The 27622-nt window shown below is 43.9% G+C and overlaps 1 protein-coding gene and 1 long non-coding RNA gene across 5 annotated transcripts; one reads left to right on the forward strand and one right to left on the reverse strand.

Annotated features, from left to right (window-relative positions):
- Positions 1–5014: 5014 nt before the first annotated feature.
- Positions 5015–22237, reverse strand: ELMOD2 (ELMO domain containing 2). Of its 4 annotated transcripts, none has more exons than XM_019489787.2 (9): positions 22155–22237; positions 21508–21655; positions 20501–20529; positions 15878–15975; positions 14772–14901; positions 13200–13333; positions 11502–11570; positions 10186–10319; positions 5015–8420 (listed from the first exon to the last, which is right to left on the reverse strand). In XM_019489787.2, the coding sequence occupies exons 1-9, from the start codon at positions 22176–22178 to the stop codon at positions 8248–8250; spliced, it is 939 nt and encodes a 312-aa protein (XP_019345332.1). In that variant the 5' UTR covers positions 22179–22237; the 3' UTR covers positions 5015–8247. The 4 variants fall into 4 exon arrangements, with proteins under 4 accessions (XP_019345332.1, XP_019345335.1, XP_019345334.1 ...); XM_019489790.2 differs by lacking the exon at positions 22155–22237 and adding an exon at positions 21927–22006; XM_019489789.2 differs by lacking the exon at positions 22155–22237 and adding an exon at positions 21753–21917.
- A 1266-nt stretch (positions 22238–23503) lies between these two features.
- Positions 23504–26679, forward strand: LOC132248576 (uncharacterized). The gene is made up of 2 exons (XR_009459822.1): positions 23504–23567; positions 25656–26679. It is a non-coding gene; the product is annotated as an uncharacterized LOC132248576 (long non-coding RNA).
- The last annotated feature ends 943 nt before the right edge of the window (positions 26680–27622 follow it).

Below are 27622 nucleotides of genomic sequence, written 5' to 3' on the forward strand. Positions count from 1 at the left end.
GCATCCACCGATGCATATCAAGCCAAACCAGGGATGTCATCCTCCCTCTCTGCTTGGCCTTAGTGAGGCCACAGCTGGAGTACTGCATCCGGTTTTGGGACCTCCACTTCAGGAGGGACATGGATAAGCTTGAGAGAATCCGAAGGAGAACCACACGTATGATCAAAGGCCAAGAGAGCAAGCCTTACAAGGAGAGGCCGAGAGACATGGGACTCTTCAGCCTGGAGAAGAGAAGGCTCGGATGAGTTGGTGGCAGCCTGTAAGTATATAAGGCAGGGTACATCAGGACACGGGAGAACAGTTGTTCACCAGAGCTCCCCAAGGGATAACAAGGTCTGGTGACCACAAACTCCTGGAAGGACGGTTTAGACTGGACATAAGGAGAAACTTCTTTATAGTCTGAGTGTCCAGGGTCTGGAACAGACTCTCCCCAGAGGTGGTGCAAGCACCTACTCTGGATTCATTCAAAAGGTGTTTGGATGTTTATCTTGCTGGGATCATTTGATCCCAGCTGACTTCCTGCCTATGTTGGAGGGGGGCGGAGCTGAACTCTATGATCTCGTGAAGTCCCTTCCAGTCCCTAATGTCTATGAAGCATTTTTAAAGTGGTAAGATGATTTTGAATCTACTTCAGCCTAACGTGAGATATTCACATTTGGTACATCTACATGAGACATTTACTGTGGAGTAGACTAATTAGCTCTGCAGTAAACATCTGAACATCTACATATGCAGGGTTATTTGGTAAACTAATAAACTGCAGCAGGGTAGTATCTGGAAATCCAAGTACTATGCTGCTGCGGAGTTTTTTTACTCTGCAGCAGTGTGCATATAGATTCTGACCCAGCTGGCTGGGGCATGGTGGTGCTTCAGTGTGGGGGCTGCCTGCCAGCTAGCCCTGCACTGAAACATGCTCGTGCCCTAGCCAGCCTCTTCACAGCACATTGAGCTGGGTCAGAGTAGCCCTGGGCTGGCAGGCTGACCCCCAAGTTTCCTGCCAGCTAGGTCTGCTCCAACCCAGATCAATGTGTTGCAGTCCTGCACACATGTAAATGTGACAGGAGCAATAAACTCCAGCACAATAAGCAGCAGAGTTTATTGAGTCACATTAATATGCATGTGTAGATGTGCCCACTGACACTGAAAGCTCCTGAAATATACATTGATATGGCAACGTTGAAAAATACTGTTTTAACAATATTGGTGCTGTTAGCCACTATTGTAACTTCAAAGGTAATTTTTCAAGTGAGCAACAGGTGAAGCAGTTTCAATTTGTTGTTTGTTTTTACTTTCTTAGAGGGAAAGATTGTTGTGTTTTGTTTTGAATTTCTTCCCACTAGAAGGTACTATTGAGTCAGAAACCAGAGTGCTTCAAGCAAACACCATTCTTTTTAAAGTTTCTGTTTAAATTTTACTTTATTCAGACCTAAGAAAATAAAATAGCACAGCACTAGATGCAATTAGAGTCGTACAGATCTGTAAAGATGGTAATATATACGTGAGTGCAATGATATAGCCAATAATAGAAAAACCTGGGCTAGCTGTGTAGGGCATTAATCAGTAGTGTATCAGAAAACATTAAGAGTGTAGCAAATCAGAAGGAAAATGAAAGATGCATTATTTCTATCATAGTGCATAACAAGTTCAAATAAACAAGTGTCAAAACATTAATTTTGTTCCCACTTTCTCCTAAATATGTAGCTTTAGAATACTTGAAGATATTCAGAAAGGTGTTAAGAAAGGTATTCAACTTTTCCTACACACTATCCCCTTCTTCCTATTACACACACTGACAATGTGTGTAATATTTGTAATATTGCATAATTACCTAATTACAATTACATGATTACAATATTGCCTAGTAATATTTATCAGAGTTTTTGCTTCTGAAAGAAGCAAAAACTTATAGATCAGACCAGGATGGTTTTACATTGCTCTGTTTCTGTGCAAGGACAAAACCTTAAGCACTCTCAGTAAAAATAAATGTTGAAACAATATGCACAGGATATTTTGATTTCTACAAACAACACTTAAATTTTTAACAGATAAATTGAAATCTAACCTACCCCCACCTTTCCTCTGGACACTTCCTCTTCCTACTAATGCAAAAAATGGAGTTCATTTTTTTTTTTTTTTTAACACTAATAATTTGTTCTTCAGAGAAAGCTGTGCTATCCACAGTTTAGGCCATCCTATTATTTAACTGTACGCCAAAATGTGTTAAATAAGCACCTCAGAGTACAAGACAACATGGTTTGTTCTTTGAAGAACCTTACAATCTTGACTTCATATATGAAAAATGAAAGGATTAACAAAAACATGTGAAAAGGGGGAAGATGATGGAGAAAGTGAGCCTTAGGGGACCTGATTTGCCATGGTCAGAAGAACACAAGTATGTATCACACAAAGCAGTGATTTGGAAAACAACAGCAAGATGGTTTGGTAGAAAGCAGGGAGGAGTGGCAGGGGAAAGGTTGGCATCACTAGACGAGCAAAAGGAATAGATTGTAAATGGCCTTTCCTACAAATTATATAATCTGAAATATGAGAAATAGAAACCTGACAGGGTATAGTAAAAAAAGCCAGCAGTTATTCAACACGGGGAAGAAATGTGGCCAACCTAACAGGCCAGAAATACAGTCTTACCATGCTGAGGAAAGGATACATCTTAAATGTTACGGGGAAGCAGCTATGAATGTAGTCTAGACACTGGAAGGAGGAAGATAAGGAGAAAGCCCTGAGTTTATGGATTGGTATGAAAAAGAGGACAGGGTTGTCACAATGAAAGATGGGTAGAACTGAGGTTTTCTGTGTTAAATGAACTGTGTTCTGAACTGGTTGAGTTTGTAGTAAGGGACAGCCCATTCCCTTGATAAGCAGAGAGCCAAGGTGTCAGGCTTACCTCCTGCCCCAGGCTGCATCCAAACCACCGGGCTCCTTAAGGACCAGATCCAGCACGGGGCACAGAGAGACAGCCTAGCTCCCACCCAGTGCACACAGTGGCAACAGCTCAAGCTCATGCCCTGTGCTGGTTCTGCTGATGCTGCTGCCTTTTGTGCCAGGCTGGAAGCTCTGGCACAGCAAATGTGGCAACAACTCTGCATCTGGTTGGCAGTGGGGCCAATGGGTGAGGAGCTGGGGCCACAGTGATGGCAATGGGCAAAGCAGCTAGAGGGCAACCAGAGTTGTATCAGTCTTTGCTCACCTTCCTGCTGTTGACCTCTGTCTACCCTGGGGCCCAGGTGCCCCAGGTTCTGCTCCCCCCAACCATGTCCCCAACTTCCACTGATCCACTGGTAGCCTGCCAGGCTGGATACAGTAGTTTCATGGGCCAGACCTGGCCTGCAGGCCATGACATCCCTGGCAGAGAACCAAAATGAAACACAGGTCTGGAAAAAGGAAAACACATTTAGTCTTGAGGTTGGAAAGCAAGGCTTTTATGATGTAAAGCTGAAGGTATTCCAAATAAAAACAAAGAAATAACTGCTAAATGTTCCAGCAAGTGTTAACTAATTTGTTTCCTTTTTTAATTCTATGCAAAAACAGTTTCTGTAAGGCACTGTTACATTACAACAGTAGTAATACGAATAGTCAAGGACAGGGTTAAGTTAAAAATAATATGCAACTCATTTGTGTTTGTGTTTGAACCAGCATACAGACAATGCAACTAAGAATGTAAAGTGGGGACTACAAGTTAGAACTACGCAAGGATGTTGTGGTAACATGCACAGGAACACACCAATAAATATAGAACAAGGATGGGAGCTCAGGTTTCTCAACTCCCAGGTAAGTGTCCTCCAGCCATCTGTCTGTTTCTCTCTCTGCCCGAGAATATTCCATGCAAACCAGAATAGCTTCAAAATGAAGAATACTGTTCCAGGTATACCCCAAATCAGACATTTAGGAGCTTATGAAGCTTCAGATATGAAAACTTGGGGATCACTAGGACTAGCTAGCAGGTGAACATAGGTTTTAAGTTTCCTAAATTTTGGTTGCCTAAATTCTTGTGACTTACAGATTTAAAAAAAGTTGTACGCTACATATTCATTACTGCTTCCCTTAGAAGTATCATGAAAGACAAAGGAGCACATTTCAGCTTAGATGTCAACAGGCACATCTACATGAGATGCTTTACTGCACAGTAAGCATCACGGTTTACACATGCAGACACTTATTGTGCAGTAAATTGATCTACTGCACAGTTAATTTGCTATCTGCAAACGCAGATAGCAAATTAACTGCTGAGTAGTTACTGCATAGTAAGGCACATGTAGATGGCCGACAAGAAGCAAATTTGCTTCTGGGCAGCAGGGGGTGGAAGATGGCTTCCGGGGGCAGGGAGCAGCCTGCTGCCAGGGCAGGCTCTGATGGTGGAGCCTGGGCTGGGACACTGTCCCCCTGCCCTGGCAGCTCCCAGGGACAGCAGTCTCCTGGCCTTTTGCTCCCTGACAGCTCCTGAGCTAGCACCCAGGGAGTGCCTGGAGCTCCCCCTGGCTGCTGCAGGGGAGCAGAACAGGGTGCAAGCAGCCCTCTCCAGGCTGCTGCCTTTGGAAGCAAATCTGCTCCTAAGAGGGAGCATATGTAGACATGTTCCCCCAAAGGTTTACTGCACAGGATTTTTACTACAGCCTGCTTTAAATTTATTGCACATGTAGACACACCCAATTACTCCTTTATTTTTTTTGCTAAGACTACCTACAGTGGCATCAGTTAAAGCCAGCTGTGAGATGGCATCTGAGATATGGACCATGTCTGTTATCTTCTCACTTAATGTACACTCCTGCCCACACAGGAGCAGGATAGCAGAGGCAGTAGACAAAGTTCCATGACTGATTCGGAATGCAGACTACCGTAGTTCCTAGTGATGAAGAGAACTAATACAAAATTGAGGAAAAGAGAGAAATTAAGCAAGTGGTATAACTCTGAACTGACTGTGACCCAACAGGGAGGAGGAAGCAAGGCTAAATAGAAAGAGGGTGGCATTACCACATATATAAATGTGCCAAAGGACAAGTTTGAGAATAATTTGTTCTTTATTTGCTACCATTGCAACAATTCCCCCAACACACAGGCATCACCATTTACATTATTGCTTTTATTGTGTGTCAAATGCTGACATTTTTGTTATTGTATAGTTGTCTCAGTGCAATGTGGTAAAAAGTTACAGCCCACAAGCTATTTTTTTTACTTGTTGCTACTTCTAGTGCCATACATTGATACAAGAAGAAACATCAATTTATATCATCCCAGTATGATAACATTACAAAGAGGATTATACCAGACAAACCGAGTCTACAGTTTCTCATCATGCATTAGCTAACAATATTTCTGAACAGTACAACTTGCTGAACTCAACCCAACTAAACAAACTTACATATAACAACATTTTTAACAAGTTTAAGTGGAGAGGCTTTGCAAGTCATATATTGGAACAGACTTGTTGAATTAGCCAACATAAACATTCTGATTAGTGAAAGCTCACTGCTAGTGAGATAAAATGCTCAACATGCCCCTGTATCTGGAATACTAAAGCTAAGACCCTTTCTCTGTTGTACCCTAGCAATAATGCATCATACAATCCAGACTCCTGTATTATACAGTAGAAAACACAAATGTTTTTCTAAATAAAAGGATGTGTTCCCTATATTACCTAGCAACTAAGGCAGACTTAAATCTTAGTCCTTTCCCTATCAATTTAAATTTTTTCCTCTTGAATTTCTCACCTCATACCAAAAAAAACGCTTCACTTTTGTTCATGGCAAGCTTCTAAATAGCATAAGTTTAATTTGCTCATGGAGCAGTAGTACCCTGTTTCAAACATTTTGAACAAAGGGGGAAAACTTGGTAAACATTTTCCGCTGGATGACTTCGCAAAAATGTCACCCAATAGCATCTTTCTAAATATGTTACAAATATTTTAAAAGAAAAAACAGGTTGAACAATTTGATAATTTTTTATAATTATTAACTATATAAAATAGCACATATTTTAAAAGCCAAGGTTTCATAAATAATGTTATAAAAATAAAGACTTTAACCAAGGCTTTAATTTGTAAGAGTACTTGCAGCAAAAGTATTAACAATTTTTTTTTTAATGCTGGGTACATTGACTCTAATGAGTTACAAAAGGGTGTACCTTCCTCAATTCCAGTCTGTAACTTCTGTTATTTTAGGATTGTCATTTCAGCATATGAATGCAGTAGCTCATGTAAAATCCCATTGATTAGATCTGGAGACATTCTTGCCTCTAGCAAATGCTTACTCCCCAAACCCTATTTTTGCCTTTGTGTTACTAATTACGCTAGTTAGTGACGAAATGTATGGAATCCAGTACTACTGGATAAAATGTTTCTAGAAAATAAAAAAAATGACAAAAAAAAAAACGAACAGTGATCACAACAGTACAAAACTACATACAAATCAACAGAATATACTCAAACAATTATTACATGTTAACACATACTTCCATATATCCAACTACATAATTTTTCTATGTTTAATTATAGTTCTTATTAGTTTATTAATTGTTAATATTCTCATTTTATGTTCTGGATTTTAAAGAGTGAAGGGAAATTTGTGGACTTAGGTCAGAGTGTATATTCTATCCCAAAATGTATATTAGTTCAGAGTTAAGGTTTCCAAAATGAAATGAAATTATATTTGATGAGCCTTGAAAAAAGTCTTTCAGCAACTGTAAATAGGATGCTTTTCTTGATGACTGGAGAAGCCTATTTGTATGGAATTTAAAATTCCATTATATTTTTCCCTATTAAATGTGTGGTCATTATGATTACAAAAACAATCTTCCAGATTAAATAAACCAAACTGGATTGCTCCAATCTACAGAGAGATGGCTCCAGCACCTCTGTTATCGCTGTTACTTGTTTTTTGTCAACCAGTAACAGATCAATTTTAACAAGAGTATAGCCAATTGTCTTGCTGCTATCCAGTACGTATAATTCAGTAGCTTCCTTTCTTTTTCATTAGTGAAATCCAGAAGTCCTTTTGGTTTCATACTACTGCTGAGGAAAACCATGAGCAACAGCAGAGGCAGGGAATGGCCATGTGGTGTTAGGGAGAAGAACCAGTGAAGGGTCAGGGGGCAGGAAGAATGGATGCTTCATCCCCTAGCAATCAGGTTGAGAAAGGATCAGAGTACTAGAGACCCACCTCTCCATACTCACTTCACTGGGTGTAGTGAGGGGACTTTTCAATTTACAAAGCAGCCTACTGCCAAAAGAGAGACATGATATAGGTGACCCCCTATGCAGAGTAAGAATCGCAAAACCATCAGAGGCATTCAGCCTCTACACTTATAAGGACCATTAAAAAGATTTCAAGCACCTGAGGGAATAGAATTAGGCTTTTTACTAGTGACTTTCCCTCCATCCTTACTATTCTGCATGTATCTTATGTAGTAAATTAAGTTGTCCTATTAACCAATATCTGGTAAATTTTCAAGCCCCACTATACAGTGTTAGGTGCTTTCAAGTTTATGACTTAAAAGGGTAAACAGAGCTGATTTTTAATTACAATGGTTCAAAATGTACTGCTTATTTGGTGATCAGATTTTTTTTTCAAAAGCAAGGCGTTAAGCTGTCAGGTGTGTGTGTGTGTGTGTGTGTGTGTGTAAGACAACATTTTAAAATTACTACTTGTACAGTTATTTGCCATTATAAGAAAATTTAAATACCAGTAAAACTTATTTTTGCCTACAAACCCAATCAGGGAATACTTAGTTCTGCTACTTTATACCTATACATAATTCTGATTACTGTAATACTGCATGCACTCCTTTCCGGAAGCATGCAACACGCTGGGACAAAGCTTACATTTAAAAAATGTTTTGCCAAATTGAATTATTTTGTACTGCTAATAACTAAATACTATTCAAATTTCTTTTAGCACACAGCTCTCCATCTCTCTGCTTCTTTTATTCAGGAATGTATTTTAGGAAGAATATATTTGAAGGAAAAAAAAACAACCAGTGATCAAGCTGGCATATTATATCTATTTGAGATAATAAAACATGAAAGTTTGTGTTTATATATAAATGAGTCTGTATTATGGCAGCACCCACTACGTGCTCTTTAATGAGATATAGTCTCAACCCCAATAGAAATTGGGTTTCTAAGGCTCTGATCAACTTAGAGAAGACCAAATTAAACAGTGATTGAATTAAGCAGAAGGCACTTTATTTAGATAGTGAGCTTACCAAGCCTATTGTAATCAAGGGTGATTAAAACTGTTATAGGTATGAAATCCTATGGACCAGATTGTCTGGGAATGCCAAAAAAAATCTGGAGACAAGCCAAAGCTGCACCCCCTTCATGTAAAAATACTTTCTTGGTCTTAAAGTAAACATGGCTGAAGTTAAGTTCTTATCACTGTCACAAGATATGGACTGCAGCTGCAAAAGGTCTGTAGGAAATAACAAATGAATTCTATTAAAAGGGTAAAGTAATTCTCCTAGAGCTCACTTCCCACTCAGAATACTCTGTTGGTTGATAACATGAAGAACCAGTTTATAGCAAATATGAATTGAAATGGATGAGCGAGGGTTTCTTAGACTAAATAGAAAGAAATGGATTTATACCTGAAAACTTCTACAGCAGAATGTTATACAAAGAACTATTAGAAGGCCTTTAAGATTAAGGCTCTGGCCTTTCACTACTTGATTCTCTCTCAAAATGGATTTCCTTCCAGAGATCTGTAGGTACAGTCTCTGGATGGAAGATCATTTCAATTGAAAATAATCTGGAATGAGTTTTGTTCTTAGGTGTAAATAAGAACAAAATCTCTTCATGGACCTCTTTACTGCAGAAGTTTAATATTCTTATGGACCATGAGCTACAGGTAAAAAAAACAAGGTGATAAGAACACACCAAATGTATAATCAATGTAATTTCAACTTTGAAAAGCAACATGAAATCACTTCAACAGATTAATTAAACATCAAAAGGTAGACACAGGACCCCATTACTAGACAACATGATGCAGCATAAAGCTTCTTGTTTCTGCACCAAGAAGTATAAGAAAATTGTGTGGACACATGATCCAGGGGATCCTTTAGTGTTTTATGTTGTTGTTTTTTTTAAAAAGAAAAGAAAAAGAAAAGAAAAAGCAGCTTTCCTTTGGAGAATAGCATTATAAAAAGCTGTAAACAAAAGCTGATTGTCCAAGCTTTCTTAATTGCAGTTTTGATATTTGTTGAAAATATATGTATAAAAAGTTCCATCATTTAACAAAGTTTTTGGTGCAACACATGAGAATTCCATCCAAATGCATAATTCCATTTTCTGTGCAGAACCTGGTGGACTGCAGGTAAAACTATTGTCCCCTTCTATTTTGTAAAGTTAATACTATATCATAGTCCAGAAGAAGTGCTTTAACCCTTTCATGAAATTTCTCTCTATAATGGTTGAAGTGCATAATACTTTCTGGCTCTTCTTCAAACCAAAATTTGTCAAACTCATAAACCAAGTAACCTGTAAAGGAAACAAAACAGTTCTACAATAACAGAATTCTATTTTTTTCTACATTAAGATAATAGAGCTGATGCACAGGATGATCAAAAAGATGCTGAAGAAGAATATGCATGGTAGGAAGTTGGAAATTAATTACTTCATTCAACAGTAACTCTTTTGAACATTTTTAATTAAAAAAGCACATCCTAGAACAGGGGTATCAAACATATGGCCTGTGGGCTGGATCTGGCCCATGTAGATCACATGATCCAGCCTGTAGATCACTGGACTGACCCCAAATGCTGGCACTGGCACTACACATACAGCACAGAGGATCAGTCTAGGGCACACTCTGCCTGGTCAGCCCTTCATGCTGGTTCCAGTCTGCATCAAGCTGGACTGTGCCAGAGCCAACATGTGGGGCCAGTCTGCTGTGTGCCACACATGCCAGGCCTAGAGCTCATTGTGCACACAACGTGCAAGGCTAGCATGGGATGTGTGCTACCTGCAGCATGCGGCACTCCAGACCCCCTGTTTTCCATGCAGCACTGGGTCCAGCCAGCACCCCATGCTAGCCTCGTGCACAGCAGGCACAAAAACAGATATCTAGTTCCATTTTTTGATTTGTAGGAGTTACAAGGGCGAGTTATCATGTAAATTATGCATGAACATAAATCCTATCCCTAAAAAAGTATGGTATGGAACAGTTAGATACTCACAATAAAACTGGTGGAAGTGTTCTATATTTGGCAATCCAGGGACTGCATTGTAGAAATGAGACTTTAAAGCACCACTCTTCAGTAAGCTATAAGCCATTTCTGTCAGATTGATTCCAACTATTGCATAGGAATACCTGCAATACACATCCATTTTCTGTTAAACACTAAAGAAAATCCATTCTCTTTTTCATGGAACAATCTGAACATTTTTTCCAGACCTGGTTTTTATTAATACAAGTTATCATCTGTTATGTTCTATTCTATATTTTTTATTCTCTAAGGTGTCATGTGTATGGTGCATTTGTCTCAAATGTTCTCTCTCTTAAGGCCAAGGAAAACTTATTTTAAAACATAGCTAGCTAGAACAGGAAATTTTCATCAACAGTAGTGGGGTGTTTTCACACAGGCATTTGCACATGTAGAGGCAACCGGTTAATCAACATATAAGAGCTGATCTGTTTACTGGACTCAGAGCTGTCAGGTACAAAGTGTGAATTCTAAATAGTGAAAAGTAGATTTGCATAACAAGTCCAGGCCTGTGCCTGTTATTAATGGGATATTTTTCCTTTAGAAAGTCCATGATCAGAACATGAATAAATTTCACCATTAACAAAAACTGCTGCTTTACAAAACAGGATTTACAGTGGTAATGGAAATTTGTGCATTTGATTAATAAACATGATTTTTGCAATTTCTTAGGATGACTGCCTACAGCCTAGATGCAGAGGCCAGCACTCCCAGCAAGCTAAGAGATAAAGCCTTCCCATTCTTACTGTGTGGCTGATAAACAAATGAACTGAGCTTTGGATGGATGCAAGAGGTATGTAAGAATACTGTCTTTAACTTGTCCTTAAATATCTGTACAGCGGCCAGAACAATTGATGAACACTTAATTTGCAGTTACTACAGTGGACAGTAATACATTTATTTATAAGAAAATGTAAATAACTTTGTTACTAAACGGATTAAGTTGAGAGCAATAAGCATAGTTTTCTTCCAAGTTTAATCTAAAACATTTAAAATGCTATTATGGAAAGAAAAATATTTTGCTTGAATGAAATTTTAACTGAAGCTTAGTTTGCAAAGTGCGTAAAAAGCCATATCAGGACAAATATATGACTAGCCACAAGTGGTTTCCAGAATCACTTTCCATTCTTTACTCTTGTTTACCAGATTTTACTTTAAAACATTTTATTTTTCATTTCAAAGGATACTCCAGTACAGATAGATGTCAATTAAGATCTTACACAAGTCTCTATCTTTCCTTAAAATCAGTCAGGAAGCAGTGTATTTTTAATCTTGTACAAATGGCTTACCCCAATTTGGGATGATTTGAATGGGAAAGGATCTGATGAGCTTCACTGGTATAATGTTTACTAAAATACCTGTAAACAAACAACTGGATGTAAGAATTAATTTAAATAGGTTGTTCATATATGAAATACTAACATGCTTAGTACCAGAAAGTGTTTCTAGCTCCATTCTAAAACACCACAGTTGTTATATATTAGATAAATAATGCAAAACAAAACCAGTGAAGAAAAACAGAGGAAATGATATCTAGCAAGGGACAGCATAATGAAACAGATCAGTAAGAATAAGAGCCTCTCAAAATTAAGGATTCCTCCATTTAATTAGGTTGTATTAATCAGTTTTCCTACGCTGTATGTGCTTAACTGAGCTGTACCACTATTTAAGAACTTTTGACAAATTACTTTCTATGCTATAAACGTAAAAAGCCTATCATCCAAAGCTTTCTTTAAGATTCTGTTCTTAGCTCCTTTCTGTTCCTCCCTTCAATTCTTAAAATTCTGTAATCAGAATGAATAACTATTCAGATAGTTGCTGTGTTAGTCCAGGGGTTGTCAACCAGGGTTACACATGCCCCTGGGGTACCTGAGAAGGCCCTAGGGGGTATGCACAGGCAGGCAGGGAGAGATCACTTCCATGTACCATCCCATGCTACTGCACAGGTGCTGCCCACCCAGATGGACGCCGGGGAAGCTTGCCCATGGTGACTGCTGCTGCCCCTTGTCTGACCGTGTGCCACCCCCCATCCCCTGCTCTGCATCTGGCCTCCAGGGGTGGGGGGTACAATGATCCAAAATGGTTGAAAACCCCTGTGTTAATCTATCAGGTGCCCTGCTCTGCCTACCTTCACTTGCTTATTTAGAGAAGCAGGGCAAGCAGGTACTTGTAGAGACTGAGGCTTATACAGTACGCCTGCTCTATGTCATTTTTACACATGCTCCAACACATTCTGATTAAAACATATCAGAGCAAAGCAGAGCAGCTCAGTTGAGTCTGCTGGAGCATCTAATCAGAACGTGCCAGCATGCTGCAGCGTGTCATTTATTCAGCATCCCCACATTTCAAAATGGCAACAGGAGCACTTTAACTAAAACTTGTTGAACAAGAGTGCCACTCCAATTAAAATGCCTCCCTCCCCTCCCGCACATAAACTGACGCCCTATAAAGATCCATTCACAGTGTCTGACAAAGTAGGCCATAGCTTATGAAAGCTTCTCTCTCTGAATGTATTAGGTTCCCAACCAGTGTTATAGACTATGGCTTGTGGGCCAGATCGAACCTGCAGAGATCCAGTCTGGCTCAGGTGGATCGGGGTGATGGAGCTGTGCCATGCGGCTCATACCTTTTGATCTGATTTTATCCTTACTGCAGAGTGGTCAGGTAACTGGCAATTGACTGCTTAGGGCAGTGGGTGGGTGGCCTTTACAGCCCACAGCTGCACCTGGGCTGCAAGCTCCAGCATGCAGTGGCAACAGTTTGCAAACCCTGGCCTTCTATTCAAATACAGTATTTATACTAATTCTAAGCTAGAAGTGTGTTCCATCACTAGTTTCCCTTATATAGGAAGGAATGCTTTTCATTATAATTCAGCAATAGAGCAGAGCAGTCGATATTTATTTCCCGTTATTCGGTATTATCAGAAATAGAAATGAAAATTCATGAAAGTTTAGGACTACAGAAGCAAAATATTTACTTTTACTTACACAAGGTTGACCAATCCCAGCAGGCCCATTCCTCTGAAGTCTGTTTTGGGATCATCACCTTGGAAACCAATGTTACACCACTGCTTGGTGATTCTAGCCTTCAGATTTTCATGAGGCATCAGCAAATTCCAGAGCTGCACAAACATGCTTCCATGTTACATACGATGACCATTTTTTTAAAACGGTCACATAATTCATAATTCTGATTACTGCAAGTTCAAACAAATAAATACAAGACACGAAGTTCTTGAGTTGTTGTGTTTTGTTTTGTTTTTTTAAGTATGGCCATGCTGTTAAAATAGTTTTATCATAAAAGCATGAAAACACAGTTCATTTGGACATTTTAAAAACTGAGTACTGGGGGGAGAAGGGGTGAATCAAAGGCTTATTTCACTTTGGGGAAAAAAGCCTAATTTGTGGATTATATGTTCAAATATTATTTTTAAACTGTGAAACAAACATAAATTTACAACACATATTAACCAGGATCCCAGGACTTTTCTGACAAGAACACCCATTCCAGTCATGATGAGTGATGGGCTAATTAGCACATGGATTTTTACTGGGGATATCTAGAATATACACACATACTGAGCAGTCCTGAGCTGTGAGATCATGATGGAGGGCAGAGCCACGCTAATAATACATGCCAGGCTGAGGGGGGGCACAATAGAGGGTTTCTGGGTTAACTGTATGCAATGTTGTGGCTAACCATGGGTTGAATACTGCTACCTGTAGTGGGGTGCAGCCCAGTGAACCATCTGGCACATCATGAGTCTTTTGGCTATGGACTTATACCATGCATAACTTATAGTAGATATAATTAGGTGCCAAAGTGCTGCTCAAAACTATGTTTATGAAACACGTGCTAAAACTGACAGTGATTTCAAAAAAAGGTAACTTGAATCAATTTGAGACGAACTAAGTTTATGGGTACTATATGTATATTGTTTAATGTCAAGGTTATTGTTTTCAAAATGTGCACCTCACTTGTATGTATTCAGGAAGAGCTGGGTCAGACAGTAAGGGAAAGAGGAAGGGCTGCCAGGGGAAAAAGTTGAGGGGGAAGCAGAGAGCAAAAGGGCTACCTCATACCCCATATTTATTTTCCCTGCTGCAACAGTGGGAGGGGGACAAATTCAAGGCAAACCTCTAATAATTAGATTCTATACATAGAAAATTATATCCAATTTATAAATTTTCCATATACAGAATCGAATTATTAAATAGTCTATTTGATTAAATGTGGTAATGATGTACTTTGCATTTTGCTCTCTGTTTAACTTTAGTGAGTCACTTCTGTAACAACTTGAAAGTTTACTAGTGTAAATGTGTTTAAAGCAAACATATTTTAAACTGACTAGTTTTTAGAAGGATAACATGTTGTTGGAGACTTGTTAGAGAATGTCAGTTTTTATTCTAATTTTAGAAATCAATTTTTCCCCTCAAAGTTTATACAGACAGCCAAGCAGCTAGTAACAAACTTAATGAAAGACAACCATATGGACAACTGACATCATTCGATTATCCATGTGACAGTTTAGCACTTAGAATGCCAAAAGACATTTTTACCTTGATTAGTTTCTCTTCATGTTCTTCGTTATCTGAATCATATGGAACTTTCCTTAGATTTTCCACATCCAAATAAAGTTGCTTATAACCAGATATCTGCAGCAAACATACCTGCAAGTTTGTCTTAAACCTGAAACAAAAAAGAAAGCCACATGATCTGAAGGGAGATAGATAATAATTGACCACAAAATTACATCAATGCTAAAGTCACGAGAAAAAGTTATTTGGGCTGTATTACGATAGCTAGGGTATAATGAATATCTGGAAAACAAGGTACACAGTAAATCTCATTTCCTAGCCTACCCACATGCTCTTTGAACTACAGCAGACTGCTTTGGAATGAATGCTTTTGGCCTGATCTTATTTCCATTTAAGTTAATGGAAAAGCTCCCCTTGACTTCAGTGTTGAAGGATCAGGCCCTATTTGTACAGGCACACGGAAATAAAAGCCATAGCTATGAGCCGAACTGCACTTATTTTTCTGCATCTGGCCACCACCCCCTACCCCCAAAGCACTTACAGGATTTACTGGGACAACCCCATTTTCTGTAAATTTCACCTATCTGAAATTTTAAAAATAGATTCAAGCCATCTATCAGATAGATGATTTGTGCTAACCTACACTGGAGAATGCTCCAATGGCAGGTTTTAAGTAATATCTCAGCCTGTACAGTTGGACATGAAGACATTTTTATTACTGGAGAAAGGGACAAGATCATGTTTGCCAGCAATGAACCCAACATTTACTTCAAAATCTCAAAGGTCCCAAACAATTTTTAAAAATTCAGTTTTAAAGCTTCTTCACTTTCTTTTTCATGCCATTTTAAATTAGTTATATTTTTGCCCCCTAAATTCCAAACAGCTAACAGTAAAAGATGCAAGACCCCTGACACAATAATGTCTGTATAAACTCATTCTGATACCTTTTCTATCGTACCACACTACTGTGTACTTTCCACATATATATCTTACAGTTTGCAGCCCACTTTTATTATCCCAGAATGATATCACGTTAGGCAACTGATTTTATTTCTCTCATTCCATAGACATATAATGGGCCCAAAAAGGTGCATTTGGTTAAATAGATATAACAGCAGCAAACATACTCTTTATTCTTCTGTTCAGTAATCTTCTTTTCTTTCATTACATCAGCGACACATTTTTCCACTTCATCTTCACCCACATATACTGCATTTCTTAACACCTATAGAGTTAAAGTGTCAGAGAATTTGTATACAGAAATGTAAGCATCTATGCTGTTATAATTACTAGTCTATATTTACACCCATTGATTTTGTATCCTTTAAAAATGGGAAAAAAGACTTGCCAAGACTTTAGCCCAAAATGCATTTACCTTAATTAAGCTTATTTTCCTTGTATTAAAAAAAAGAGGATAGCTTCATTCTTCCGTTTTTCAGCCAAGTGAACAAATAAAGTCATTAGAAAAACGCACAGCTTCTAATTTTTTCAGATCTCACATTAACTAATAGAGGGCCTGATATTTTGGATGAGAATCCCCTAAAGAGAACAGCAGCTGCTAAATATTCTGTTGGCAATTCACATGGCCAAGTAAAACCTCATTCTGCCTAATTGTTCCTACTGAGATCAATGGAAATATAAAGCAAATCAGTAACAGCAATATTTATCTTCTAATTCAATACTGAACAAATACCTCTCCAACAAAAGAAAGAAAGTGAGGTCCAATGTTTGGATGACAGGGCTTGACCATATATTCTTAATACCACACTGCCCAAAATCTAGATTAATATATCTTAACTCTGGCAAATTCTGATACTGGGTATTTACATTCAGCCCATCTGAAGTCACCCTGTCGTATATTAATTTTCACTTCCTGTACCAAATTCTTTGAAGCCATTATGCCTTCATACCAGTTACCACACTGTATTCCCAAAGTAGACATATTCAGTTGTTCAAGATATGATTCTTCTTTTTACTGGTTATTTTGAAGAGAAACCAGAATTAAGATACGATATGTTTAAAATATTTAAATAACAACTAAGGCCTCTTGTTAGCTACACCCATAACATGCTCCACCATGACACAAAACCATCTGTTTATACCAATCACATTCCCATTCAACACTCTATTGCTGTGATCGGCCAAAAAAGGAAGAGCAGTCAGCTATCTTCATACCTAAAATAAATAAATATATATATATATATATATATATATATATATATATATATATATATATATATATATATATATATATGAAATTGTGCTTAAAGTATGCATGTTTCATAGATTTCTAGGGCTAGAATGGACCTTGTTGATCACAGAGTCCAACCCCCTGCTCTAGGCAGGAAAGAGCGCTGGGGTTAAGTAACCCCAGCTAGGTGTTGGATAGTCTAAAACTGGGATTGTTTTCCTTTAACAAGTAGAAGCCCAGAAAAAAAAAATAGAATCAATTTGCCTTATGCCATTGAACAGCTAAGTATGTATTAAAATTCTATTTGCTTTAATCATATTGTAATACCTAATGGCTTAAGTGTCATGTCTATGATTTATGCATCACATTTTCTGCAAAGCTAGCAGAAGACTTCCGTCTGCCAGTCACATATCTTAGTTCGTCCTACCAAATGCCAGTTGCATGTCTTAGTCCATCCTATCCAACAGCTTTAATTTTTTTTGTATGCTAATCACTGCTGCCTTGGTATTAAGGAAAATCAGTGCCATTCTCCCTAGACACTCAGTTAAAGAGGAAATGTAGGTAGTACTGAATACACTATATATTATTCTATATATAACTGTCACGGCGGGGGTCCTCCAGGAGGGCCGTGATCTCCTTAAGGCCCCTTCCCCCGTGCCAAGCCGGTCCAAGGGCACCCTCTGATTCTCGCCTGCCACGTCTTTGGTGTTTATATAAGTTCGGGAGGCTGCCTTATGCCCTCTTGGACACGGTTCGCTGGGACCTCCATCCCCGTGGACTCCTGGGCTCCCCGTGGGTCTCACTGTACAACAGGTGCTTCCCAGGCACCCTAGCCTTATGGGCTATGCGTGGCTCCAACCACCCCTTATACCACGCCCCAAGCCTCGCAGTTGGGATGGACGTTGGTCTGTCGAATACACTCGCCCGCTCTCTGGGGCCTCTTCTATACTGTCGCCCGGCTCTCGGGCCTTCTCGGTACCGCCACCCTCTCCCCAGGCCTTTGTGCTGCCGCCCTCTCTCTGGGACCTTGTCTGTGCTGCCGCCCTCTCTTAGGGCTCTCCGTGCCCACTCCGGGTCTCCTCTAGAATATTGCCCCTCTCTTGGGGCTCTCTCGCCGGTGCTGCCTTTTTCCTAGGGCTTTCTGCGCCCACTTCGGGCCTTCTCTGTAGTGTCGCCCCTCTCTGGGGCCTTCCCTGTGAAGCCGCCCCTTTCCTGGGGACTTCTGTGCCCACTCTGGGACTTCTTGGTCAAGTCACCTGTCTCTTGGGCCCACTGCACTGCTACCCCCTTTCTCCAGGGCTCACTGCACTACTGCCCGCTCTCTCCAGGGTTTACCGCAGTACTACGCCCTTCCTCAGGGGCTTCTCAATAACAGCCCCTCTCTGGGGCTCGCCACGCCCGCCCTGGGGCTTCTCAATAACAGCCCCTCTCTGGGGCTCGCCACGCCCGCCCTGGGGCTTCTCAATAACAGCCCCTCTCTGGGGCTCGCCACGCCCGCCCTGGGGCTTCTCAATAACGCCCCCTCTCTGGGGCTCGCCACGCCCGCCCTGGGGCTTCTCAATAACGCCCCCTCTCTGGGGCTCGCCACGCCCGCCCTGGGGCTTCTCAATAGTGCCCCCCTCTCTGGGGCTCGCCACGCCCACCGTGAGGCTTCTCAATAGTGCCCCCCTTTCTGGGGCTGGGGTCTATGTACCCCCTATGCTGCGCCTGCACTGGCGCTGGGGTCCTCACACTCTGCTGTGAGTCCCCTATGACGCCTCCTCCAACCCCCCAATAGCGTCACCCTAGCCACCGGTGTAATAAATAACAATGCCAATGCAAAATACAAGCCCCTAGGCTATAACTTAACCATAAGCCACCTGACTAAAACCATGTTGCTCACACATCTTACAGCTGCTTTCCTTACTCTGCTCGAGGAGTCCCTGCGGTTCTCGCATCTTTACTCCAGGAGCTCCTGCCCCTCTGGCTGCTGGCAGGGAACTGCTAGCCTGGCCTCAGCCCCTGGGCCTTATGAGAGCTAGGCCCTGCCCCTTCCGGTCAGCTGTCCTCCTGGTTGCCCCTGGCAACCCACAGCTGGGCTCCTTATTCCCTGCCAGGGCTCTTTCCCCAGCAGTTTCCCCTCTCTAGGAGCAGAGCACCGAGGTGCCCTGCGACAATAACCTTAAGAGAAAAAACAATGCAACGTTACTACAGACTCCAAGACATTCTGGCAAGAACACGTACTGTATTTCCTCACATACCTCATGCACCCCTTTCCCAAAATGCAGCTGCTGGCAATTGAGAAATACAGTAAGAGACATTTCCACTGCTTACTGCGCAGCAATCCCCAGACAGAATAATGAGCAGGCGGGACTCTCTAGTGACTGCTACTTAGTTGCTCACTAGAAGGAAAGACCATTTTTTCTTAATTCTGCCCCTCAAAAATAAGGTGTTCCAGGACGTACTGTATGCAAGAAGCTACAGTACTTAAGAGACATTGAACACTATCTAATTCTAAAAGCTATTTAAGGTAGATTCATCAGAAAACTATTGCTCTCTTACTAGTTCTTGCATAGCATATGGGCTTTGCCAAAAGAGACTGCTCCTAGACATGCTTATCTCCTGGAGCCACACTGGCTCACATGTCCCAGGATAAATTCTTTCAGCTAGAAGCAGGTAAGAGGATTATGATGATAATGACTACACCCTTAAGAATCACTTCCCAGAACAATATCCCAGTATTTTGGAAGATTTCCAGGCCACAGAAACCCTGGTTCTCTAAAGCAGTGTTTGAAGCCAAACAGCTTGTATTGCTTTGATGGAAAAAGAGATTGCATCCAGGAACAGAAGCTTGGCACACTGACTTGTCTGACCTGGCTGCTAAAGAGTGGGTAATGTTTCCGAGATGGAGGGCAGAAATTTTGAATACATCTGATTTAACTTTTTAGAAGCCTTTGAAGCCTAGAGTCAGAGGGAGCTGTTGGTGCACAGTGCAGGAGTAGCAGCTAAAGGTTTGCTGCTGCTGCAGAAGAAGCTACCTCCTTTTTTTTTTTTTTGGCACCATGTGTATAAAGCAATTGTTTAAACATTAGTTTTTTGCAGAGGAGGGGAAAGAGGTAAGAGAGTCTCTAACATTCCTTCCTGATCCGCTCCCCAGCACCTTGTTTCTCCCAGGTATAGCCCCTGCACCATGTGCTGCTGCCACCCTGCACCATCCCTGCTACTCTGCCCTCCTCGCTGCTGCAGCTTGAGCCAGTGCTTGGAGAATGCAGGGTGCAAGAAGGAAAGAAACAGGAGGCTGAGGAGCCCCCCTGCTGCATTCCAATACCTGGGTCTTGTGCCCTGCTCACCCTATTGCTACGCTCCTATAATCTCTAGCAGATGGAAACCAAAATGCCACTTACTCTTCTCTCCCACTCCCCCAACCATTTTTCTTTATCTTTCTACCTCTTGTCTTGTTTTCCCCTTTACTTTGAAAATCAATATATAAATAAAAATGTAAGAGAAAATATTTCTTAAGGACATCTGCTTCTCAAACAACTAATTTGCACTGGGGTGTGTTATCACTGTCACATCCTACCTTGTTCTTTGATAATTCCAAGGAGTGCTCTGCAGTGCAAGAAAAAATAGTTATGGATCAGTTAACATGACCATACATTGCAATAAGCAGTGAAAAGATTTGCCATTTTTATTTTAAGTCATTTATAACTACTATATCTAACTCCCATTTCTTAGGCCCCTGCTACATGTTATATATAGTATGCAAGTCACTGGCAAATCACACAATAAGTTTTGACCGGCCACAAGTGCAAAGTAGTTACCACACAACTTAACAGTGTATCACGTAATAAGTGTAGATTGGCCACACGTGCAAAGTGATTACCACACAATAAAAGTAACTCTCCTGCTACAAGGAAAGCCAGCCAGAAAGTGAGGGCTTGGAAATGCATAACGACTCGAGATGGTTTCTGTCCCATTTTCATTTGAATGTGTAGCTCAGCCCTTCACTGTGCTGACATGGTCAGGATGGACCTCAGAGCCCTCAAATGAAAGCAGGACACAAACCAACTGTAAAGTTAGAGCTTGAAAACATGTAACAACTCTTAGAGCTGGTTTCTATCCCAGTGGATTGAAAATCCTGTGGATTTTTCAAGCTCTTTGCCTAACCCTGTTGGCATGGTGAAGGGCCCAGCTCCAGTGGAAGATGAACAGAAATCAGCCCTGGAGATGTCAGGCATTTCCAAGCCCTCACTCTGTAGCCATCTGGCTCTTTTTATAACAGGAGAGTCCTTTTTTCATTAGGCTAGAGTTACTTTGCACCTGGGGCTGATCAACCTTCATTGCACGCTTTGCCAGCCAAACAGCACTGTACATGTAGCGTGTGGCAGGGGCCTGTGAGGGGCTTCCAGGGCTGGGAACCCTCCCATTGCCTCACGATGATATTGTCCCTCCCTGTTAACAGAAAAGAACTGGGGTGAGTTTCGAAAATAAATCAAAATTGATTTGAATACCCTCTACCTCCACCCAACAACTTGGGGCTTGCTCACATCTCCCAGCTCCTGCCTCATGCCCCCCACCCGGCGTTACCGATCCCACTCGTCCTCCGCGCTCCGGCCCTGGCGCCGCCGCAGATGCGCTGCAGTTCGCATCTCCCGGTGAGCAGCCTCAGCGCCCACTTCAGCCAGCCACGCAGGAAGCGGCTGTACACGCAGGCCCACAGGCTCGCCAGCATCATCTGCACACATGGAGTGTGACCCGTTAGCACCTCATGCCACCTCAGGCAACCCCCATCCCCAGCTCCCCCAACTCCCACCCCCCATCGGGAGCCCTACGGTTGCCATGAAGGCGCGGCACCAGGGCAGGGCAGGAGGTGACACTCGCCCCGCCCCGCGAGAGAAGGGGTGGGGCGCGGCCGTCCGTCACGTGACGGCCCGGGATGCACGTGAGGGACCCGGAGGCGGCTGGGGGCACCGTAGGGCAGAGGTCGGGAAGCGGGCGCTGCTCACATCGTCCCAATGAATGAGCGACACTAGCACCACCGCTCTCCGCCTCCACCGCCCCTGACCGGAAGCCGCACTCCGGGGCTGCCCCGGAAGTGATCGGCGGGAGAGTTCAAGTCAACCACCGGGGCTCGGTGCGGGTCACGTGGCCAGCTCCCTTGCCCCCCACGGACGGCGATGCGTCTCCTTGGTGACGGCATGAAGCCCCGCCCCCCTGGCGCGAGCCCGCCTCACCCTGCGGCCCCGCGCCCCCTGCATCCCTTGGCCGGGGTTGCGCTGCCGGTGCTGGCGGCGGAGGAGCTCCTGCGGGCGGGCCAGGGCTGCTGCTGGGCGCGGGGGCGGGGTTTGTTACGTCACCCCTCCCCACAGCACTGATTGTAGCCGGTCCCGATTGGCCCCCCTTTCTGCTGTGACGTAGTCTGAGTTAGTCTGACGTTAAGTAGAAAGCAGGAAGGAATTGCACCTTTTAGATAAACACAGGCAGAACCGGTTTGGTCCGGCTGCAGCAAGCGCCGGGGTCCAAAGGCTGCTTGGGTGAGGCAGGGGCGGCCCCAGCCCGCCACAAACGGGCCCGGCCCATGCAGCCAGCCCTGCAGGGGGTTAGTAGTCCCACTACACTCTCCCAGGGCAGGTCTACGAGTTCATCAACGCGCTTTAGGTAACGTCCATTAAATCTAGTACCTCCATTGTGAGGTACTGTATTAGAAAAAGGCACGTTCGCCTACTGTAATGCACCTTAGGTAAAGAGCACAGCTTTTTGATACTTTAATGAGCATTAAAGGACACATTAAAGCACCCAGTGCTCTGCATCCTCTTGCTATTGACCCTGACCCTATGAGCCACCGGGGACTTCAACAGGCTGCTCCTTCATGGAGCTATCACCAGCAGCATGCACTGTGCATGCTCTGGGGCAGTGGTCTCTAACCTTTTTAAGTAGATCACCTTTGGTATTTAATGTCACAACCCAAAGTTGTGGTTTTTTGTTTGTGTGTGCTTTGGCACCGCTAAATTATTTTCCCGCCGATTGTAGCTTTCTTTGCACGGTAGAGTTCTCTGCTGCGAGAGAGAACTCTGGTGCAATGGGGGATTTCCCGCCAAATTACAGCTTCTTTGCAGGGTGCATTTCTTTTGCATACTAGTGATGCACGTTGCAAAGGTGTTCCCGCCATTCGTATTCAAATTTGTGCCACGTTATTGGCCAGTTCCAAATGTAGGCACACGTGGCAGCTAGCTATTGGCTTGCTAGCCGTACAAAAGGCTTGAGTGGTTTCCGCCCAAGTTGGAGGACTCCACGAACATCGGAGGAGGGAGAAAGAGAGAGACTCTGTGTGAAGATCTCTAAGCGCTGCGGACCCTCGCGGACCCAACGCGCCTCCCCTAAGCAGGCAATAGAACTGAACCTACGGAGCTTTCTCTTCTAGTCCTCCCCGTCGCTGATCGCAATCCCAGACGTATCCCTTTCCTGTAAACTTCGAACCCGCGGAGCCTAAGCAACTCCGGGGAACCCTTCGAACCCAACCGAACCGGACCCGCGGAGCCTAAACAACTCCGTGGGAGCAATCAAATTTGTCGTGGTCCTCTAGCGAGGATCTAAGAGGGAGCTGTGCCTGGAAACCTGTCCAGCCTACACCGCTACCATCTTTTGGTGTAAGTAAACAATCTTTTCAATCAACCACTACGCGTTTGTGACTAACTCTAGCTCGCCGCCGGCTCTCTCCGACCCTGCGTGCCCGGGCTGCTGGCCACAGCCCACGTGCGCGAAAGACGGGCCGTGGATCACCCCTCCCAACCCGCGCGCGGCGGCGGGAGCGGGGCCCGGCCTGCACATGGCGACGAGGATGGGATCAGGAGAGAATACACTAGAGTTAGAGTTGGTTCGGAACTGCCCTTGGCGCGATGGCCAGCGCCAAGTGAAAAGCTTCAAGGATCTGGAGGTTCATATCGCTTACCACCAGGCGGGCGGAACAGGTGAAAGATTTGTAAGCGGACGTCTGTCGCTAAAGGGAGAAGAGGGAATCTCCGAAGACGGAGCCCCAAGAGAAAGGGAAGTGTACTTGCTCCCTGCGGCGTTCGGATGTATAATGAGAGATGAGCGGGTTCTGTTTAGGCCCCTCGATACTGTGTCCCTCGCCAAACCCAACCCGGCGGGCGAAACGAACCTGACTTTCACCCGGGAGTGTGCCCGATGCCTACGATATGCTCGGGAGAGTGAAGGACCGGAGCCAATCGGCCGGTTCCCCCCAGGTATGATAAAGTCTAGATTACGGGGTCGCGAGCTTCCATCCGAGCTCCGCGAAGACCTGGAGACGGAGGAACGCCCCGCGGATGAAAGAGTGGCCTTGCGGTATGACAAGGGGGGAGAAGGTAGTGCAACTTTTCGTACTGTAATGGATTTAATGCAGAAAAACTTAAGTTTGAAAACCCAGCTGCAGATGGCAATCCGATTGGTCAAAGAAGCGGCTGAGAAAAAGGAGCCTGAAACGCCAGTCCAAGATGGCGCTGAGCAAGAGGGAGACCGCGTGGAAGAACCAGAAAAGAAGGGTGGAGCTTCTAACGAACCCGCGAAAGTTCGGTCAGCGACTCCGCCCATCGACGCAGCGTCATCACCGGCAACCCCGCCTAGCGACGCAGCGACGTCTCTGCCGACCACACCTTCCTGCCGATGAAGGAGAGAGTCAAGCTGAGGAGTGCATCCGCCCCTCCTGCCTGAAGCAACAACAGCAGCAGTGACTCCCACGGCAGCAGTTCAGCCTATGACAACATCAACTCCCGAAGGAGCAGCTTGTTCTACAACAACAACTAACCGAGTTGCTACTACCTATTATGCTCGCACCAGAACTGAGTTGCAGGATTTATGTAGAGCATCAAGAATTCAACCTGAAGAGACTCTAGCTGTATGGTTAGGATGTTTAGTCATAGAACTTGGATCTGACCTGCTGAACCAAGAAGAAGCAAGCTTCTTAGTCAGACAAGCTTCGTGGAGTAGAGGACATGTCACGACATCGACATGATAACATGTAATACTCACTGGCCTATTCCACTGCCAGCGCTTGTTGCAGGACTGATTAGTCAAAAGGCCTACGTGTGGCATGCAGGACGGCCAGAATATACCAGCGCAGATCACCTTATGCTGGCAATTATTGGCGTCTCGTATTGTGCTTGGAACCCGAGAGCATGTGCGCCGGGACTGACATCACTCCAGTAAATAAGACCATGGCCTTACCGTCATTTGCGAGATCCTGGAACCGTTCCACTAACCTCTCACAGCCTAGACAGTTGCTTCGAGATTTATGGGCGAAAGAATATCATCGTCCTTCGGATTCTGCACAGTCCAATGGTAAATCAACCCATGAGTAATCTTCTTTGTCAGTTGCCAAGACTGCGTATCCTGATGGAGCCAAGATTGTCTTCTGATTGGGACTGTCAACACCCGACCGGGCCTCAAGGCACCAGATGACGTGGATCCGATCTCCCACCACTGCCACCGAGAACCCTAGAGGAGCGATACATGTTTGGATTTCTCCTACAGCGTTCCGGACTTAATAAATGGCAGCTTCGGATTTTAGGGGACACAGGCCAGTGGCAATTAGCTTATGAGTTAGGTTTCCGTTATTTGGAAGAACCAGATAATGAATCTTCGACAATTTCGTCTAATTGAGCCATGAAAATTGTTTAAAACTGTTTAAGTTTGTTGAATAAGCTCATTAATCTGTTTTGAGAGTTTTCTGTTTACAGATCCGGAATTCAGAGTGCGTGGCAAAGAGGAGCCCTAAGAGAGACGACATCACCGAGAAAAGTGAGGAGACGTATGACCTCGCCACGACGCCCACTGAAGCCCTGATCGTGCAATTTTGTTATGAATCAGATTATGTGTTTATGTTGATTATTATTTCTTGATTATTATGTAACTTGATCCCAGGACAGCGAATTTTATGTTTGTGTATTTGTTTGTTTGCTTATTTACTCGTTTGATGACTACGACAAAATTCTAGATTGCTAGAAGAGTATGGCATAATTTAGCTATGCTCTCAGCAAGGGGGGATGTCACAACCCAAAGTTGTGGTTTTTTGTTTGTGTGTGCTTCGGCACCGCTAAATTATTTTCCCGCCGATTGTAGCTTTCTTTGCATGGTAGAGTTCTCTGCTGCGAGAGAGAACTCTGGTGCAACGGGATTTCCCGCCAAATTACAGCTTCTTTGCAGGGTACATTTCTTTTGCATACTAGTGATGCACGTTGCAAAGGAGTTCCCGCCATTCGTATTCAAATTTGTGCCACGTTATTGGCCAGTTCCAAATGTAGGCACACGTGGCAGCTAGCTATTGGCTTGCTAGCCATACAAAAGGCTTGAGTGGTTTCCGCCCAAGTTGGAGGACTCCACGAACATCGGAGGAGGGAGAAAGAGAGAGACTCTGTGTGAAGATCTCCAAGCGCTGCGGACCCTCGCGGACCCAACACGCCTCCCCTAAGCAGGCAATAGAACCGAACCTACGGAGCTTTCACTTCTAGTCTCTCCCCGTCGCCGATCGCAATCCCAGACGTATCCCTTTCCTGTAAACTTCGAACCCGCGGAGCCTAAGCAACTCCGGGGAACCCTTCGAACCCAACCGAACCGGACCCGCGGAGCCTAAACAACTCCGTGGGAGCAATCGAATTTGTCGTGGTCCTCTAGCGAGGATCTAAGCGGGAGCTGTGCCTGGAAACCTGTCCAGCCTACACTGCTACCATCTTTTGGTGTAAGTAAACAATCTTTTCAATCAACCACTACGTGTTTGTGACTAACTCTAGCTCGCCGCCGGCTCTCTCCGACCCTGCGTGCCCGGGCTGCTGGCCACAGCCCACGTGCGCGAAAGACGGGCCGCGGATCGCCCCTCCCGACCCGCGCGCGGCGCCGGGAGCAGGGTCCGGCCCGCACATTTAAAAGCAACCCAAGATCTACTGTGCACTGCCACCCCCATCCAACAGGTAAGTCTGTGGGGAGGTAAGGGGGGGCGGTGCAGATCGAGGCAGAAGGACAAAAATTATTTGGGGGCGCACCTCCCCAGCAGGTAAGTGCCACCTGGCCGGGGCCCCACTCATCCCTGCTTCTGTTTTGGTGGCACTGTTCCTAACTGCGGGGGGCCTTGATCTAGCCCCCTCCCCTTCCCTTCCCATGTAGACTGACCTACTGTGCTGGGGCGTGCATGTGTGTGCACATGGGCACTCCCACCGAGGTGGGGGGAGAAGTCCTCCTGTGACCAATCGCTGCAGCTGCTTCTGGGCACATCACCACTGGCCAGAGTGGAGAAGACAAGCCTGGAAGCTACCATGGAGTAATCAAGTTAGACGAAGTGCCTGGGCAGGGAAGCCCAGTCACAGTGACTGAGGCCGTGGTGCAAGGGGGCTGATGAGGGACATAATTGGTAACATCTGTGAGGCATGGGTATAGTGCAAGGGGCAGTTGGAGCCACATTATGAGCCTTTAGGGTGAAGTAGCTGCACCTGAAAACCATCATGGGCTTGAGGATCCCTGAAGCAGCCTTTCCTTCAAAAGATCCAGGAATATAAGGCATGGCAGGCAAGAACAGGACCAAGCCAAGAGGGCAGAGCAAGGGACTGAGTGGCCACCAGGGGGTGTTGTGGCCACTACTGGGACAAGCACTCCTTTACCAAGACCAGGAAGGAGGCTCTGGCTGGGAGGAACCTGGGCAAATCTGGGGCTTCTG

This window comes from Alligator mississippiensis, chromosome 2, assembly GCF_030867095.1.
Source record: "Alligator mississippiensis isolate rAllMis1 chromosome 2, rAllMis1, whole genome shotgun sequence".
NCBI classification, from domain to species: domain Eukaryota; kingdom Metazoa; phylum Chordata; order Crocodylia; family Alligatoridae; genus Alligator; species Alligator mississippiensis.